This window comes from Alligator sinensis, unplaced genomic scaffold (genome assembly GCF_000455745.1).
Source record: "Alligator sinensis unplaced genomic scaffold, ASM45574v1 scaffold272_4, whole genome shotgun sequence".
Lineage (NCBI taxonomy): Eukaryota > Metazoa > Chordata > Crocodylia > Alligatoridae > Alligator > Alligator sinensis.
In genome coordinates this window covers 746,896-767,542 of record NW_005842750.1, presented here as the reverse complement: position 1 = coordinate 767,542, position 20,647 = coordinate 746,896, and the positions used below count along the sequence as shown (strand labels likewise).

Sequence of the window (20,647 nt, the reverse complement as noted above, 5' to 3'; positions counted from 1 at the left end):
CCTTGTTGTTAATTGATTAATTGGTGTTAATTAGCAGGAGGCTGCCCTTGTACTGCCCCACTGCCAGAGGGCGCTATCTGCAGCTTCTTTTCCTCCCCTACACCACAGTCCACACCTCGCCGACAGAATAGACGTTATGTCCCATCCTAGTTACAATATGGCCCCTTTTTGTCCTCTGGGCTGCCTCAGTCACGCCGCCCCCCTCTCCGGGGCTTCTCGGCAACTGCCCCCCCTCTCCGGGGCTTCCGCCCCCTCTCAGGGTGCTACTCAATACTACCACCCTCTCTCAGGGCGCACCATGCCTGCACTGGGGCTTCTCAGCTGTCCCTCTCTCTGGGGCTGGGGTCTGTGCACCCCAAGTGCTGCACCCTTACTGGCACTGGGGTCCCCACTCTGTTGTGGGTCCCCTATGAGGCCTCCTCCAACCCCTGATAGCCTCACCCAAACCACCGGTGTAACAAATAGCAACACAAGCCCAAGCCCAAGCCCAAGCCCCTAGGCTATAACACAAACAAAAGCCACCCGGCTATAATCACGCTCAAGCCTACCAGGGTTCTTCATCCCACAGCAGTGTCAAGCACCACCTCTTTAGCAGGCATCTCTTCTCTTCCATGGCAAAGAGCTCTCTCCCCAATGGCTGCTGACAGGGAACTGCTTCTGGCTACAGCCCCTAGGGTTTATAAGGAAGCCAGACCCTGCCCCTTCTGGTCAGCTGACCTTCTCTGGTTGCCCTGGCAACCCACAGCTGGGCTCCTTAATCCCTGCTAGGGCTTCCTCCCTAGCAGTTTCCCCTCTTTGGGAGCAGGGCACTTCAGTGCTCTGTGACACTTGGACATACAGAATTTAAATTTTTTAAATGAAAAATCCTGTTATTAATATAAACTAAAATAAACTTTAAAACATACTGTCAAGTAGGTTAAAAATAGAGAGTTCTCATGGAAGTGAAAAATTACTATCCCTGTCATAACACCATGCACTTTTTAGGAAGAGTCTTTAAACTGTAACCTTCAACACCACTCCAGCCCTGGGCCTAACTCACTTTTAGACTAGTTATGTACCGCCCCCCCCCCGTCCAATTACAGTATTTAGTGTTTTTATCCATTGTTTGGGACAAAGTAAATATCACCACCTATAATTCTGTTTCTTTCAGGATATCAGCACCCAGAAAATCTCATTTCTGGGCCTCAGTTTCCTATCATCAGGCTTTTCATATTCTCTAAAAGATTTTTGACAAAGGCAGTTTGTCTTGAGCCCCTCGTTGGCTTTCCTCTCCTACTGCTTCCCTCTAAAAGTGGTTTTGAGTCAATTCCTATACATATTCCACCTAAAGATCACTAGGTTGCCTTATCTGTTCAGTTCTAATTAAGGAGTCACATTGACTTAGTTATCATTAAAAATAATTTAATCAGACTCCATAAGAGAAGAGGAATATAATCTATATAAATATAGCTCAAGTTCTGAACCAATGTATTAAAACCATGAGTTCATTGAAATATTTTTCTTTCTAGGAACACTTCACAGAAGTAATAAAGAATCAGGAATTTCTTCTACTTCCTGGAAATGAAATTGCAAAGCTTTTATCTAGTGATGACATCAATGTTCCAGATGAAGAAGCTATATTCCAGGCTTTGATGATGTGGGTGAGACATGATTTGCAGAAGAGGCAACGAGACCTAGGAATGCTCCTTTCTTACATTAGACTGCCACTGCTTCCACCACAGGTACTTGGAAGTACATGATTAAAGGGTAATACATCTAAATCACTACGGCCTTAGAAACATGTTTAATTCACAATATTCAAGGTTTAAATATATATTTTTCTGAACTGGAGATTTAGTTCGGAGCTAGCGAATTGCTGAGTAACGAATATTTATTTTAGAAAGACTATTAAAGACAAATAAATATAAAAAGGAAGCATAATACCAAGGTTGTTATTTTAGCTACAAAATTGCCCATTAAAAAAATTTGAACTGTAGCTAACTTAAATTCAGGGAGAACTATTCTACTTCATAGTATTTTTCTCATCTAGTAACTTGAGAACTCTGCAAACAGTGTGTTTTATTGAACTTCAGGGCAACTTAGAAACAGGAAAACTAAAACAAGCTCAACTGTTATTGCCCTTAAATTTCATGAGTATACCAGACAATGGGGAAAATCGTTTTATCCACCTTGTTACTGACGAAATTGTGTACATCAGTGGGCACATCTACACATGCCATTAAGGCAACATGATAAAATATGACAGTTTGTGCCAGAGTCAGCTGCTCCCAGGTTCAGTCTCTACAGATGTGCCTGAGACCTCAGTAGTATGAGTCAAGGCAGAGCAGCCCTGGACTCTGCTAGTGGTGTCGGCTGTAGAAGGGCTGGCTGGGGCAAGAGGCTGCTAAAGTGCAGGGCTAGGTGGCAGGAAGCCCCCACAATTTAGCACTCTTGTCCCTCAGCCAGTCCTGTCACCTTCTACACGTGTGTTTTGGTGGAGTTAAGTACTGTACCGTAAGATAGTACTGTACCTGTGCTATCTTACGGTGGAGTTAATTTACTGTGCCCTAATGCTGTTGGCATTTGTAGATGGTGACCCTTTACTGCAAAGCTAAATTAGTCAACTGTGCAATAAAGCACATGTGGGGCGTGTCCAGATGAGTGTGGTCATGTGATATGTGGTGCTGCAAACACATTTGCAGTGCCACATACCACACAGTCCAGTGTTCTCTGCACTGCAAGGGCATCTGCCCAAGCATTCACTGCACCAAGTTTTGTTTCCATGTTTTTTTTTGACCACTGGCTATCTAGGGGTCAAAAAAAAACTGTGGGGAAAAAAGTGTAGCAATGCACGCTCAGCTGGTGTGCACTCCTAAAAAGCGGAGCCTGACTGCCTGGAGTTGCTCTCCACTGCCAGCCAGGCTCCGCTTGGCAGAATCACCACAGCTGCAGCCCCAGGAAGTTTACAGGACCCCAGGTAAGGCTGCTGAGGCTGTGCTGGCCCCAGCCTCCCCTACCCCATGGGAGGCAACTTGTCACGCACCAAAGCATGTGTGGCACAGGTGTTCCCTGGGGATAAGTAGTGGCAGCGCAGGGTTCACTGCTGCTACTTGTACCTGGGGAACCAAACGTCCATGCATATCTGAACATGTCTGTGGAGGTGCCCCCATTGTTTAGATTGAAACAGACACATCATCAACATGACAATTAGCGATGGACATACAGTTCTGAAGCGAACTGACATTCTGTGGCAGCTTGATATTTGTACTGTGAGATTTTGTTTCTGTTGAAATATGTACATATTTGTACATGAAATATATATATGGACAAATATGTCTTGCAATGCAATATGCAATGCCTTATTAAGCTGTTACTTCACATTGTCTTACTGTTGTTTATAACACAAATATTTTCTTCTCTCTGGTTTGCTCTAATCTTCCTAACTGGTCAGAATCATAGATTTTTTTTTTTCTTTTCTTCTTATCCAATGAGTTTTTAAACAGTTTGAGTGGGAACACAAATCACTCTGGTCTGGACTATTTGGAAAGTATGTGGTGACAAAAAAAGGGCAAGGTTTTATTGTTCCACATTAACTACTACTCTTGCATATATTTGATTTGAAACTTATATAAACAAACTGGGTATTAGTATAATGCATAGACATTTTTGCATTAATATAAAAGCATGTGTTAAAACCATGCTACTATTTGTGTTTAAGTCTCTCTACTGATTTCAATAAGAGTAAGACTGAGCCCACAATTTTAACTTGATCATGATGCATAAATAAAAATATAATCTTTAAAATTTTTTTTTCTAATATTTACAATATTTTATGTCAGGTAATATATTTGGACTAAGACAATGTTAAAAAGAGAGATGGGCCCCAATTGAGGGTTAGGATTTGTAATTTTGTTTCAGTTAACAAGTTGCATCTCTCCTTTTAAAACTTGGGTGCATATAGATCAATACTTGTCTTTGCTCAGTTACTAGCAGATCTAGAAAACAGTCCCATGTTTGTGGATGACCTTGAGTGTCAAAAACTTCTAATGGAAGCTATGAAGTATCATCTGCTACCAGAAAGGAGATCCATGATGCAGAGTCCCCGAACTAAACCAAGGAAGTCTACAGTGGGTTCACTTTATGCTGTGGGAGGCATGGATGCTACTAAAGGCAAGTATGGAGGTTTGTTTGGCTACCTTATGAGCATGACAGTGCATGGAGATTATATAATATTAGGAATTTATGTAACTATTTTAAGCTTTTTATTAAAGACAGTGAAAGATAAGGATGGTAAGAATTAAAAAAATCCATTTGTCACATTCTGCCTTCTAATAGGAAGACCTAAAGCAGTAGCTATAAAGAGGGGTGAGTGAGCAGGACATAAACCCTAGGCAGTGCCTAAAAGAAGGGAGCTAAAGGAGTGTCTCATTCTCCAATCCCCCTCCTGCAACCCATACCTTCCTAAAATATCTGCCAACTACAGGGAGAGCAGTGCAGCCACTGCTGTGTAGGAGTGCAAGTGAGTGAGAAGCATTCTGTGAAATGTAGTTTATGGTGCTGGGAGAGATGTCATCTGCTTTTTTTCTGCCCAAAATTGGTGTTCTTTTGGCTGCTCAACACGCATGTCAGCATCAGAAAAAAAAGAAAATTACATCTTCCTCAACAGCAACCCCCCTCGTCACTACTTCAATACCATGTGCTGCTGCTGTTGCTTTGCTGACCCCTCTGTCAGAGTGGAAGCTGCAGCAGCTGCTGCATGGGGAGGTGGGTTGGGGAAGAGAAGGTAGAGAATAGGGGAATGGCCTGGGTACAGTACTGGCCAATAATGCCTATGACCATACCTCAGTAGGGAATTTACTTCTCAAAGTCTGGGCTTTAGATTCAGTTCACTGAGTATGCAAACATTTAGGGTTTTTAAATTTGGCTGCAAAAGTCACAAGAAAATTATGGTATTTTCTATTTGGAAAAAGACTGGAAGATTTGAGACTTCAATTCCAGCCAAAAGGTTGAAATATGGAAAGGAAAAAGTATAACTCAACAATAATAAATTTCTGCAACTGTTTGTTATAGGTTTGGTTCCCCCCAAAAATGTACATTTTCTAAATATAAACAAACTTTAATTGCTGATTAATAATAAACTATTATTAAATCTCCAATTAGATTCACTCTATGTTTTCTGATCTTGTAACAACATTTCACAGTTTTCAAGACTGAAAGAAAATTGAATTTATAGTTGGAGACTGACTGTTACAGCTGTATTCCATGGTTAATAATTTTGATTGTCATAGCTGAAGTAGTTTTCAATCACAATGCTAGGCAGATGAGCAAGAAACCCAGTTTGAAGGTTGTCCTTTTTGGATTACCATATATTGTACATTGAAATGTCATTTCATAGCGTTATGAAAGGAAACATTTTTAAACTTCCAAAAAAGTTCCAAATGCAGGTTCATGAAAACTTATATCACTTTAAAAACAGAAAAGTTAATATAGTAAGAAACATAGTAACCCAGGGGTGGACAATTATTTGGGCCAGAGGGCCAATTAGGGAGTTTGGATGAGCTGTTTCAGGCTGGGTCAGCGTCATCCCCACCTGCATCAGGTCAGCACTCCCACTCCCCACCAGCCAGCTACAGCACACCAAAACTTCTTAAGTGGCCGAGGACCCCCATGATCAGGGCACTCAGCTGAGGAATGAGATGGAGCTGTGGGCATGTAGGAAGCAGCATCTGGGAGCTGGACAGGAGGATGGGGTCAGTGCCAGGATCATAGGGCAATGACAGTGTGGGGCTGGGGCTGGGGCTAAGACAGGGAAGGGGGAAGACCCATAAAAGGGGCAGAGTACACACACTGGCAGAGGCAGCCAGAAGGAGCTGCCACTGCTGGGGCTACTGGAAAGCAGAGTCTGTCCACCATGCCACCCCAGCCCTGCAGTACCAGCCACACGTGCCACAGCCCAGGGTGTCAGCTACACTTGGGCTGGTTGGGGTGAGGGACCTGCCATGGACAGGATAAAATCCCTTTGCAGGACAGATCCAGCCTGCAAGGTGCATTTTGCCCACCCCTGGTTTAACTTCACACTTGCTGTATGCATGAGTCTGGAAATATGATTATTCTAAAATGTTATGGGGTTACTTCACAGAACTCTTGTTCCTGAGAAAATAAGAAACAAGATGGAATGTTATAAGTAGTTTCAAGTCTAGTAACTCATTAGATTTTACTGCAGTTTGCTGTATGAGATGAATATTAATAGCATTTCAATATAGTTACCCATTCTATTTTTAGGTTAAAAGACTGTTAAATAAGATAGCTTTCTACCACACTTCCTCATCATGTATGTATGACAACCAATGTTAACCATAGTAAGCAAAATGTTTAATAAGATTGATATGTACCTCCTGAAGTGCCTGGAATAGTGGTCACCCTACTATTTCTTAAATGTGAAACACAGATGTTGACACATCACTAGCATCTTAACTAAAATGCAACTTCTATGGCTGTAGCAAGAAAATGTGTTTATCATTTGCTACCAAGAACTGGAAGTTTATTTTACAAACTGGTTTTCCATTAAAAAAAAAAAAAGTTCCTGTTTATTTTCCAAATAGAGACTATAAAAAGAAAGGACTTTTCAATGGATATGTGCACTTCCCGTTAGTGACTTTTCACTTATTACCTTGGAAAAGAGCCATTTGTTTGAACTTTCACCTTTTGATATTTAGGAAGAACAGCATTTCCTCACCTCCAACTCTCCTACTGCCATTCTTTACCACACCCAGAGCTGATGCTGAATTTGTAAATTTAAGTCAACACCCAAATAATCATTGTAAAGTGCAACAACAGCACTAGAGGCAGGAGAAGGGTAGAATTAACTACCTTCATAGCAAGGATATCCTTATGTAATAGAGAGTAAGAATATTAGGAAAACATGTTAGTTCTTCTCTCAGATGATATCTTGAAGCCAAATCATTATGTGAAACAGATCAAAGAATGAACAAAACTGTTCTGGGCTGCATTACTCTAAAGAAGTAGTTCTGTTCCTTGGTTTCATACTCCAGGCATGCCTTGGAAACTGCCAGCTCTTAATTTTCACTAATTTTTTGACTCCAGAAAAATAGCAAAGCAATTCTTCTGTTGAGGAGAATTCAGAAACACTACAGCAGGTCTGATGGTTTCTAATGCTATATTTTTCTATTTTAAATCTCTGGGTTTCTCTTGCAAATCACGTTTGTACACCTAACAGTGATAACTTTGCATGGGACCCCATGGGACCCTTGGAAGGATCTCAAAGCCATGGCACCCTGAATGAGAATTACTGCTCTAAAGTGTTTATGTATCTGAATCTTACTGGAGTTGAATGGTTTCTGGGACCCTAACTCCCTTAGGCTCCCTTCTAACACATGCAATTTGTTTCAGCTGTTTTTTTAAGTTAGTATGCTGGATATTTATTTCAATCTCTTACTATAATAAGAGCTGGGAGCAAAAACTAGCCCATTTTGATTATGAAGAGCATAGGGAGTATTCAGAAGAAGGAACTGTAGACAAAAGAACAAAATGGATAGAACAATGAAAAACATAATCCAAAGGATATGGTAATTGAGGACAGGAGGAGGAAAAAGGAGAAAGGAATACTATTAAGAAGTAAGAAAGGGATGATGTTGCAAGTTAAAAGAGGGGGCAAGTCAAAATACAGAAAGAGGAAAAGATAATTTAAAATACAGCTTTCAAATTCTTGGTCATTTTAGTTTCACAGATCCCATAGCATCTTTGAATAAGATTTTCCAAACAGGCTCTGGTAGAAAGTCCTTCTTTTTAAAATGTTTCGTAAGGATTATTTTTAACAATACCCTAATTGCAAGTTTGGTGGCTATTTAGATTCACCTATAAAAATTATCAGTTTTTACAAACTCCTATTGGGGGTAGACAGGAGCCCAGTTCTAATTTTCTCCTTTGGTTGTCCTTGTGAGCCTGTGAATGAAACCTACCAATCTTGTCAAAGGTACATTAGAGCTTGTTATAGGTGTGATTAACAATTGCTCCTTGACTACTTTGGCTGTGGGCCAGTAGCTTTTCTGCTGTGCTAAATCAGCACGTAAAGAAGCAGCAACAACAGCTGCTGGGTAACAGGAGCCATTGCTTTGAAAGGTGCCAATTCTGAGTGGCAGGGAGTCAAAGTCTTACCAGTAGTAGGAAGCCTGCAGTAATAGCATTATTAAAAACTCAGTGTAAAAAGAAAAAATAAGTGAGAATATGGCTTGCATCCTGCAAGGCCATAAGAGTATAGCAGCATACTCAGTAGCATAACCACTGTGTGCTTCTTCAAAACTTAACCCCCTATAGCCTACATTTTTAAAAAGTATCAAACCCTTTTGTGAGTGGACACACACACATTTTCCAAATGGCAGAGCTCTAGTTCCAGTTTTTGTATGCTTGTAATATTTGAAGCACAAATATTAAAACACACCACAGTATGCTGATCTATCTATCTATCTATCTATCTATCTATCTATCTAAGGAAATCAAGAAAATATTTTATGGCAATAATTATGTCATTATAACTATGAATATAACAAGCCTGCAGAACTTCTAAAGGTTACAAAAGGTTTACAAGCAATTCTTATTTCCTAGTACTCAGTTTACACTTACAGATGGCCTATCTATGTGTCAATATTATGTCAATGGGACAATATATGACAATAGTATATTAATTTGATTTAATGCAATTTACTACTTAGATATAACAGCAGCAGCCCAAGTATTGCAGGCATTGGTTATAAGAATCAGTGAGCACATCTACATGAGATACTTTGAGCGCAAAAGACTAATTCTATTCCACATTAGCACGGTAGACAAAACCCAGGCTAATGCGCTAAGGCGCAGTAAATTTAGCCTACTGTGCATTAGAATCACAAAAAGACCATTTGTGCTAATATGCAGTAGCCCTGATTATGGCACATTAAGTTAGTACCTGTCATTACAGGCACTAAACTTAATGCTCCATAATTACAGTGCATTAATGAATGTGTAGATGTACCCACTGGCCATCATTTTCAATGTTTTTCAATTTAATAAAGTTTCTGTTCTTTTGGGGTGGACAATCTACTAAAAAGTATATATTAATGCACCATGCCCTCATCTATTTAGAGTTTCAAAGTGATTTTGCTTTTAACAGGAACCACAACAATTGAGAAATATGATCTTAGGACAAACAGTTGGGAACAAATTGGTAACATGAATGGTAGACGGCTACAGTTTGGAGTGGCAGTAATTGACAACAAGCTCTACATTGTGGGAGGACGAGATGGTCTGAAAACCTCTAATACAGTTGAATGTTTCAACCCAATTACTAAAGTTTGGACTATAATGCCTCCAATGTCAACACACAGACATGGCTTAGGTAAGAGTTACGGTTTCTTTGTAATGTATACCTTGTACCATATTCAAATCAATGCAAAAGTCAATTGACACATGTTTACAGTACCCAAAACTATAAGCATTGTTTATGAGGGATATTTTTGAGAGCTAACCAGTTTCCTATTGTCTTAAATGTTTTCCTCAATTGTTTCCACATCACCCAATTTGCACTAAAATTTTGCAAAAGAATATACATATTTCAAAATAAAAAATCAGTAGGAAATTCTAGAATCCCATTTGGTATTAAAGGAACCAGTTTGAAATATCTCACCTTCCTTATTCAACTCCTACATGTACCATTGACTTCAGTTAGGGCTTCAAGTGATTAGTAACTAATTATGATTAATAAAATATATATTTTTTATGGTTTAGTAGACCTAACTGGATCTACTTTAGATAGTGCATTTAATACACCCACTGCATCGCTCCTTTTAATTTATTTAAACAAATATTCTACTACTTTATCTATTGTGCCATTCTGACAAAAATTGATACAACTCTGATATAGCTTAATATGTTTGGGACTTCATTCCCCTGTAAATCGTCATATGCATTTAATAAAGAATGTATGAAATAATCAGTAAACATCTAAATGTATACTCCCATTTCAGAACAATATGAGACAGAGACAAATTTAAGTTTGGGAGGGCAGTATAATTAGGGTTTAAAACACCAGAAAATCTCTCTCTCTGGATTGCTTTGTAGCATGCTTCTTATGAAATGGACTGCTTGCTTATGTTTTGTTAAAAACAGGAACATTGTAGGAAATCTGGGATGTGTTCAAGAAGAGGTGGGTTATTTTTAATGCAATAAAAATAAAAAGCTACTGAGATCATATTATAAGCACTCCAGGTTTTTATGGCATGCATTAGTTTTATGCCAAGTGCTCTGTATTAACACCACACCTCTGGGTTCTTTCCAAGTTTGTCAAAATTATAAAAGCAAAGAGTGGTATTAAAGACCATGAGGGTTATCATTCTCATATTAGGGGTTACATTCTTATCTCAAGAAAGTCAACGGGAGCATTATTATTATCCAATGGGGCAAAATATTAAATGTTAAAATCGTGTTGTCCAAGGACAAGAGCCATTGTTGATACAAATTAGTATAAAGTGTTGGATTGCTATTTAAAGTATAATTTTAGTCAATTTGGTAATTTAATTGAGTTACAGATGCTGTTTGATTAATAAAAAAACTAGTATAAATGAATGTTTATTTTTCTTTTATATATACAATACCCAGTAGCATGTGTGAAAGTTAAGAACTTTTAAACCCATGGTATAAACTAATTAGGGAAAGGTGACAGGGTTAATTTAATATTTGCTCTCACCCTGGGATTATTGCCCAGGAAAACTTTACTTTAATTGTTTGTAGGCTGATAATTTTAGTGAAGTTAAGAAATCAGGTTAACTACAAAGGCTAGGTCTGAAATTGCAGAAGAAAAAAAAAAAGAGTTTTAAAGACACACTAAAGTTTAGAAGTCCTTTGTCCTTGATAAAAAAACAAAAAACAAATAAAAAGACAAAAAACACCAGAAGTGTTTTAAGCATAGCATGTTGGTTGTTTTGTTTTTTCAGATCCAGAAAAAGTTTGTACAATTAGCACACAGAAATAAACTCCAGCATAGTCATGCCGGAGTTTATTTCTCCCAGGCACAGCACTTACCTACTTGTGTCCCCAGGCCAGCAGCACACTGAGCTGGGGCAGAGCAGCCTTGGGCTGGCACGGGGCTTGGGGTCAGCCTGCCAGCCTGGGACTCAACTTGGCTCAATGTGCTGTGGAGGGGTTGTCTGAGGCACAAGGGTGCTACAGTGCAGGGCTAGCTGACAGGCAGCTCCTGCACTGTAGCACCTTCATGTCCCAGTCAGCTGGTCACCATCTACATGAGCATTTTGACACAGTCTGCTCCGCTGTAGGATAGCATTTGTCCTGGACAATAGTATTCTACAGCAGTTAATTAATTTACTGTGCTCCAGGATGGGTGGACGTGAAGACAGTGACACTTTAATGCAAAGCTAATTAGTCAGCTCCACAGAAAAGCGCCCATGTAGAGGTAGCTACTGATAGTTAATATGACAGGCCAAGTAGCTTAATAAATAATGCACATAGTACAAAAAGGGGTTTTGATTTGAGATCTCTATCTCGAGGTGCATGAATCACCTAATTAACTACTTTGTCAGGGTGGTAATTTGCTTTTTATGATTTTTTAATCTTTAATGTTGCGATAAACATACAGAATTTTTACCTTAGTATTGACAGTTATCTAATAGAGATTTACTGAGGGCTTTTTTTTAACTGTCAGTTCCTGCTAAGCCTTTCATATTCTAAACACTGTCAATGCTTTTATCTTCTCTAATTTCAATGAAACCTAGTAAGATTGTAATAGTGCAAATAATTAAAAGGAAGGGGGAAATAATTGGAATGACAACAACACAAATGCCACAACTTAGGTTCCTCAACCCACATCAGCTTGATTTGCCAGGCTATATTGCATTTGAAGCTCTATTAGCTTTTGTGCAATTTGTATGGAGTGAGCTCTTATGAAAAATCTTAAATTGGAATGTTATATTTAGGCCTGTAAATATGGATCTAGAAAAATAATGTTAGCAGCCAGATTGGAATTCTTTCTTCCTTTCTTTATTCTTTTTAAAATTTTTGCTTTGGTTATTATACGTAGCAAAATAAAATCCAAAAAAGAACCAAAAACAAAAAACAAACAAACAAAAACCCCTCAAAGATTTATAAGATAACTTATTCCTAAAAGGGGTAAAGCTTCTTTTGTAACTGAGTAAACATTTTCCTGTCCCATAATATGTAAGTGTAATAACATGAGCTTTTTGTAACTTGGAAGCTTATTAATGTATACATTAATAAGTATTAACAGCAGCAATATTGCATAGGTTAACAAAGACCAAAATGGACCAATCATGGAGACAGGAAGCCTAAGAGTTATAGTTGTTTTCCCTCTGAGAATCTGCTGAAAGGTAGTGTTTTTCCCAGAACTATAGAAATGTAGTATTTTCATTGAGTATTCTGTGCAGATGATTTTCATTTTGCCCAGTGACATATCAGCTTTTATACAGATATTATTAACTGAAGTTTTATTTGTGTGAGGAATTTTTAAAGGCAAATGAAAAATCATAAGTAACTTTTAAAGACATAAGTAATTTTAAAGTCATAAGTACTTATGAAAAGTCTTAAGTAATTTTTAAAGGCAAATGAAACTAGCAATGAATGCAGTGTCAGATCCTTTGGCTAGCAGGTAAGTATCAGATTAAATTTTATCTCTAATTTTTTTCCAAGGTGTAGCAATGCTTGAAGGACCAATGTATGCAGTTGGAGGCCATGATGGATGGAGTTATCTCAATACAGTAGAAAGATGGGATCCACAGGCACGGCAGTGGAATTATGTTGCTAGCATGTCAACTCCTAGAAGCACAGTAGGGGTTGCAGCATTAAATAGCAAGTAGGTAAAAACAAAAAGATAAAGTGCTCTTGTTTATGTGTTTTCTTTACTCAGACAGCAGTGTAATTTTTCATATATTATTTCCTATCCTTCATCATTTTTCCCTTTAAGAAAAGGTTTAAAAAAACCCCTTTATTTTGTTTTCTGGTATTTTCTTCTTTTAAATGTTCCTTAAATGTGTAAATTATATTTTAAAGGTGTTTTACTTATTTATAATTACAATAATTTGAGAATGATTTTACAGTTAATTTAGAAGTTAACATTTTAACACCCATTTTAGACTTTTCTTCTCTTAGCTTTTTAAAGAAAGTTTCTGTTTCCAGGTTAAAATCAACAAAAGACTGCTATTACAACATCAATAAACCCCTTCCCCTCCAAATTGACAGTAATCTCTGTCTACAAAAAAAAAAAATAACCATGAGGTCTCTCTCGCGTGCACACACACACACACACACACACACACACACACACACACACACACTGCAGCTTTGGCAAGTCCCAAATAAAAAGAAGAACAAGAAACAAAGGAAATATATTGTATACAAAGAAAGGGAAGGAAAAGTTTGATGTATCAAGTTTGAAATAACTACTATCCCTAGAGTTTCTAATCCTACCAGGGGTTTATTTTGCCCCTTTCTCATTTGACATAGACAAATTAAATTCCATGAGATGTTAGACATGGATCTTTCAAATAAAATATGGTATGTGCACTCTCCAGAGGTAGCATCTAATGAAGTGGGCTGTAGACTTGCTGAATGAGCTAGTCTCTACGGGTGCCTATACATGTGCTTCGGGGGGGAGCAGTTGTGTTTGAATTAGAGCTACTCCTGGGATCTGCTCTAACTAAAATGCTGGAAGTGTCCCATGTATTCAGTGTCCTGCATTTCAAAATTGCAGTGCTTTAACTAAAGCTTGTCAAACAAGCTTGTTTGACAAGCTTTAGTTAAAGCACCCCTGCCACCATTTTGAAATGTGGGATGCTGAATACATGAGATGCTGCAGCATGCTGGAGCATTCTGATTGGACCGCTTTAGCAGATTCGAATCAAATCTGCTCTGGCACATTCTAATCAGAATGTGTCAGGACACAAGTAAGAGTGCCCTAAGGTGCCAGCCTGCCCTGCCTTCTGCCTGACTTCAAACTAACATGGCTAATTATCTCTCAAAAGAGATACTAACATTCTCAAGAACTTTGCATGGAACTGGAATTTTTATCCAGGCATTTTGAACTAAAATTGCCATTCTTCCCACTCTTACACACTAATTTCTTTGGTATTCTATTTCATAAATGTCTGCGTTTCACTACAGAGTGAATATTACATTGGTACAGGACAGGGTCATTTTTACCTTCATTTCTCCTTCTCCCTCACATCTGAGATGGAATGGAAATGGGAAATGGCCCATCTTGTCTTAGACAGAGCTGTTGGAGTCAGCGTACCATCTTATCTAACTCTGACAATCCTCCAACCATGATTGTTTGAGGGGCATGTATGAGCTCAAATGGGGTGTGGACAGATGATCTTACCGATATCATGTTTTACAATCCTATTTCATGCTGCCTATTTCAAAGCTAATTTATGTGGATCTAAATTCAACTGAGTTATGACCCATGGATAGGTTACATCCACACACTGGAAAACAAAGCTGCTAAATGCCTTTATCCCTGCAGGTATTAAATTACTTCACACAATTTAAGTTACTGTGCTTAGACATTGAACATGTTTAATGCATATATTTACACACAAAAAATAGAGTAATGGAACTATTCAAGTTCCCATTCTCTTACAGAGGAAAGACCTTGCAAACATCCTTAATATAAACTTCACCAAAAGCTCCACAGAGTGTCTTCCAGAATGATATGCAGGAAATTGCTTTGTTGAAGAGGAAATTCATCCTAATGTAGCTAAGCCCTTGAGCACTCCTGAAATAGGCTGCCTGTTTTCACTGAGCCCTAAATTTAAATTATGTCTGTTAGTTTTGTGAGGTAATCTACTGCATGACAAGGAATAGGGTGAGATCATGTTTGCTTTGATTACTTTCATTGCAGCTTACCAAAAGTCTTCCATGTAATATTTTTTCTTTTCCAACATTTCCCTAGACCTGTATTTTTGCTAGGCACGCTACTGAAATTAGATTTTTGACCATCAGGTTTCTGATATCAGCAAAAAACATTTTGCATTTTGGTAGGAAGCAATTTTGCCCAAAGAATTACTATAAACACTACCAATGTATAATAGGATACTTGGCCTTTTCCTTGGAGAAGTAAGGCACATCTTAGACTTATTTTTAAACTATGCCTACCGTGTTTCTTAGCATATAGTCTTATATTGTGTTATAAAGGGGCTTGCAGGGGGAGGGGGGATGGATCCTAGAATCTCTCTGTATATATGTAATATATATGTGTATCTATATATTTAGATATATACACGTTTTCCAAAATAATTATAAAAAGGTGAGATTTATCCAATGCACCAATTAAAAACCAAACAAACCAAAAACCAAACCAAAGCTGTGTAAATGCCAATCAAAGTGCACCCCAGAAACAAATAATCTACCACCAACACCTATCCATTAAATGTTGAATTTCATTAAATGTTCATCTTCTGTTTCAACCATAACTAATGCCGCTTTCACTTGCCAGGGAAATAGATCTTGATCTATCTCATATATAGTAGGAACCTCATGAAAGGTTCAAGTTATCAGTATAAACAAGCCGCCAATATAAGCAAGTCAAACTGTTTCCAAAATAATATAGTAAACTTATGCAGTCTTTGGAATACAGATGCAATTTGACAGGTGTTCCTCACTGAGAAAATATACAGATGTACTCTTACCAGCTGTAGTGTCTGAGCACTCAGCAAGTAGCACTGGTACCTGTCCAATATGGAAGTGAAAAGGGCACAAATAACTGACATGTTTCACATAAAAAATGTTATGTGAGATATATTAAGCTCATATGCCACCACAACTGCCTCAAATCAGTCAAAAGTCTATAAGGGCTTGAGGACTTATGAAGAAGCTCATTTGTGGGACAAGCACCATTTCCAACATAGGTGCCTAATCAGGACTAAATTTCAGGTTACTTTGATTCAGGTCCTAACATTATGCAGGCACTGGAAAGACAGGCAGCTATTAGCATTATTCAGACTCTAGAAATGAGCATGTCACTCACACAGAATAATGATACAGTAGTATAAACTGCCTCACTGTTTGCCCAATATTATCACAACATGTTGAACAGAATGGATGACACAGCTGGTAGCTGAAATATCATCAGCCTTAGGGTCTTTCAAACCCAAGCAGAGACAAGGATGAGTCAAAAATGTTGTTCATATAATATTTGGTTCATTAAAAATCTTTTAAATATTAAAGCATAGTAAAATTGTTTAACAAATGCTATGTTTAAAATGTCAAACATCTACAAGCAAAAATGTTACTTGATGGAAACACTACTGGCAATTTACCCCTACCCCACCATTATTTCCTGTTTTGTTTTTTTAAGGATATGTTCCATGAATAGCTCACTTACAAAGAAGGATTTTTAATTTTCCTTTCTTTTTTTTTTTTACTGCTTAAACTATTTACATTACTGAAAAGGTAACCTTCCCTTCTTATGGCTTAGGATAGTAATTAAGCAAAAAGAATTATATGGCATAATTATTGGATACCAAATTTCAGTAATTTCTAGCATTTTAAAGCACTTTAAATGAGACTAACCAAATAAAATCCCTCTTAAAATAATGCAAGCAGCTGTGTATGTTAACAGTTCTGGTTTATCCTCATGTGGGTTATTATAGGTTATATGCTGTTGGTGGACGGGACGGCAGTTCCTGCTTAAAATCCATGGAATGTTTTGATCCTCACACTAACAAGTGGAGTATGTGTGCTCCAATGTCTAAGAGAAGAGGAGGTGTTGGTGTTGCAACATACAATGGATTTTTATATGCAGTAGGAGGTCACGATGCACCTGCTTCCAACCACTGTTCTCGACTTTCCGATTGTGTGGAAAGGTAAGGATGTTTTTATCCTCTATGGAAACAGAAGTATAAATTTGCTTATATTGCAAAGGAAACATCTTAACTAAAAACATTACATTTGCAAAGTGTGTTCCAAATGTTATGTAAATCTTAGAAAAATGTAGGTCTCTGATGTAGCTAGTTAGAAGTAAGGGATTTTAAAACCAGGCAAGGTAGTCTAACTTACATGTCATAAGGTCTAGAAATTGGCGTGCATTTTACAAAGATAAGTAAATAATCGAGATTGTGAAAAGGTCCAACAGTCATCTCAGTTATTTATTTATTAAGCAGAATAAAACAACATAGATTAATTTAATTGGAATTGCTTGAACGTTGAGGGTCATGTAAAAAAAAACCTTGAACAGATTCTGAAAGGCTTGGTTTGTGTATCCAAGAAGTGGGTAAACATACCAATTTGAACAATTAATAGATGTGTTTTTTTCTGGAAGGCAAATCGAGTGCCTTGTGTTATGATGAAACTCCTAATTTATTTGCATAAGATTCAACAGAGATATAGTTCATTTTTTCTAAAAAAACAAAACAAAAGAAAATAAAAAAAGTTTTAGAAATATATTAGTTAAAAAAGATCATATTTTACTTTACAGCAGTGAGAACAATTAATGTCTCAGTTCTCTGAATGCTCAAAAAACCTGAAAAATATGTTTTAGAAGTTTCAACTAAAACTTTCAATACATTTGTTTCATGTTATATGAATTAATGTGTTTTGACATAATTTGTATTTTAAGTTCCTTTTAATATTTTTCAAAAATATTTTATTCAAACTAAAATGTAATTTTAAGTGAAATAAGTAATAAGTAATATAATTTCAAAAATATCAAAATTAAACATTTCTACTTTTAGATTTGCCCTCTCTGGCAGCATGTATAATATGGTGAAAGCAAAATGAACTCAAATGAACCAAAATGAATGAAAATGTTTCACTGAAGATACATTTTTTGCCAAAGAAAAGTTTTAGCACAATATATTTTCCTGCTCCACTCAGCTTATGCTCTCCCTAATTAAGAATTTTTCAAAAATAAATGTTATTCCTATGCAGGAGCCTAACAAGTGCCTATGCACTTTTAAAGTTCCACTTAAAACCCTCAGTGCTTTATTCTTTGTAGCTATACATGAAGGACAGTAAAGATAGGATAATTGTTGGACGTATATACATTTCTTGGAAAAAAACTTTCCAAATTAGTTCTTATTAAACAAGGGTAGATTTATGTAAGAATCATTGAAAATAATTTCCATATGAAGTACTGATAAAATATGCAGACAGTGTCTCAGAAAAATGCAAACACGATTATTATTTAAGAATAATAATATTGTTTTGCTTGCTGCTGGCCCTTATCATGGTGATGTGTGGTATGATCTCAGATGATGAGAGTACATTTATTCTCTGGGGAAAGAGCGTGACATCCTGTTTGACAATGACTCATCTGGCTATTTAATAAGCACTGGTGGCAGAATGTGTAGACACTACTGCTGTAGTCTTCTGCGGTGTTGTTTTAGGAAAGGCAAGTGAAACACTGATGAACATGCAAATAGTTATGGGGCTTGTCATTGTTAAATTCTGCTTTCAGTCATCTTAATCTCCTAAATTCAGTGGAATTCATTCAGATTTAGACCAGGTTAACTTCAGGATACTGTCTTGATCTATTGTGCTGTGGCCAACAGGGAACTGAAAATGTAAAGTTTTTCCACATATTACATCTTGCAAAAGGTCACTAATAATTACACAAGATAAGTTTTACTCATGCATTGAAATGTATTTTAAATGTAGCTTTGGCATGATACAGTGCAGGCAGCTAAGTTACGAGCAAAGGGATAAAGCTATACCTTCAAATCTACAACCATTTATCTCATTAAATAAATGTTGCAATACTGTTGGTTGATACTTTGTTCATATTCGGATTGCATTACAAGAATTAAATTTATCTAACCTGAAAGAAGAATAGAAGAACTATGGCCATAAAATAGGAATATATATTTAATGTGCTTAAAGAGTCCTCTAGTGGTTAAATACCATATTTAATCATGTTATTTCTACTGCTGTCTGTATGAATGTAGACTGAATAGATGAACAATACCACACATGAAATTAACCTGAGTTATTTAGATTTTAAAATTGTTGTAATCCTGACTTGCTTCACTCTAATTATTATTTTTTCATTATTGTTATATAATATTGTAGATATGATCCTAAAACAGATGCCTGGACCACAGCAGCACCTTTAAGCGTACCAAGAGATGCTGTTGGGATATGTCCTCTCGGGGACAAGCTATATGCAGTAGGGGGCTACGATGGCCATACTTATCTGGACACAGTGGAGTCATATGATGCACAAAACAATGAATGGACAGAGGTAACTTCATGTAAATAAATTAAAAGCTGGGCATTAAATTAATTATTCACAGAGCAAAAAGAGACATTAAACATTAAAAATAGAACAATAATTCTCACTTACTTTCTCTGTAATGTATCAAGACACTGTACTATCCTGATTTTGTTAGTATAGAGTGTTGGTTATAGCAATATAACCGTATATCTTTATAATCACTAGCTAATTCTCAGATAAAACTGACATTAGGATGGTGTTAAAGTGGCATGTGTGCATGAGTAATTTAGAGGATAAAACATTAAATACTCTAATTATCCCGAAAACAGTTGTTATAAGATCACAAATTTCAGAACTATTGACATTAAAAATCAGTTTTTATCTGATCTGGGACCACAAAGGCTAATATTTATTAAGTTATGGCATGACATACTTCCAAAGCAATGACAACTTTGATAAGGGTGCTGTACCATAACTTAACCTGCTTTATTTTATTTTAAAGACAAATGGAACACATTTCAAAGACACTCATCCCTTTGTTTCTAATGGTGTCTGAGCTATTCTTATATGTAAAACCAAAAGGTTAACTCATTTACTTTTTCACTTTCAATATTAAAAATAAATGATCATTGGCCCTGGGTTCTAGACAAACTTATGGTGACCTTTGCCACATTATATGTTCCACTCAACATAAAGGATTATTACTGAGATCAATCTGATCAATATTAAACAAAACAATCCAATTTCACTGTAGACTTTGCAGAGACTGGTAAGGTGCCACATTAAATGTTTGGTTACATTGTAATTTACTGCTGAGTTTTCTTAGACAACTACATGTCTGCTACACAACATTATGAAATCCTAACTTCCTGTAGTCTAAACTTCCTGTTGTTTTGAGACCTACAACAACAATGAAAGTCAGATTAAATGTGAATAGATAAGGAGCAATGTTATCCAATAAATATCATTTGCTCCTTATATGTTAGTTACTATTGAAGTGCAACTAAAGCTGACAATGTAGTGTTCTCTGTCTCTAAATTAAGTTATAAGGGAATCCATCCAATTTTATGGATTTTTTCAGAATGATTGAAAAGCTGAAATTGTCATGGATTCTATATTGTTCTGCCTCATATGTATATTGGTCACCACTACCCTCTACTGGATGGATTTTTAAGCCTACTCAATTTTTTCACTATTGTTTTCTACAGCAGTGATCCTCAACCAGGGTGATGCAGCAAAGAACTCAGAAAGAATTGCTCTATTACTTTTCTTTAGTCAAAAAGCAAGTGAAAACTGTGAGCTGGCATGCCTTGATTCTAGAAAGCTTAAGAACTGCTGTTTTACTCCAACAGATGTTACATTAAGGCTAAGTACAGACATTCAAAAAACCCTTGGTGGAAGCACTCAATTGCACTTTACTTAAAGTGCTACAAGTTA

At 37.0% G+C, this 20,647-nt stretch overlaps 1 protein-coding gene across 1 annotated transcript in view; it reads left to right on the top strand.

The window, feature by feature from the left end:
* Positions 1-1,508: 1,508 nt before the first annotated feature.
* Positions 1,509-20,647, top strand: part of LOC102373676 (kelch-like protein 4) — a gene marked incomplete at its 5' end in the record, with an annotated part of 22,125 nt that continues 2,986 nt past the window's right edge. Inside the window, 6 exons of the mRNA XM_006034577.3 lie at positions 1,509-1,721; positions 3,963-4,149; positions 9,146-9,370; positions 12,691-12,853; positions 16,650-16,862; positions 19,066-19,237. Of these exons, the coding sequence (XP_006034639.1) occupies positions 1,509-1,721; positions 3,963-4,149; positions 9,146-9,370; positions 12,691-12,853; positions 16,650-16,862; positions 19,066-19,237 (1,173 nt within the window). The remainder of the gene's footprint in view (positions 1,722-3,962; positions 4,150-9,145; positions 9,371-12,690; positions 12,854-16,649; positions 16,863-19,065; positions 19,238-20,647) is intronic.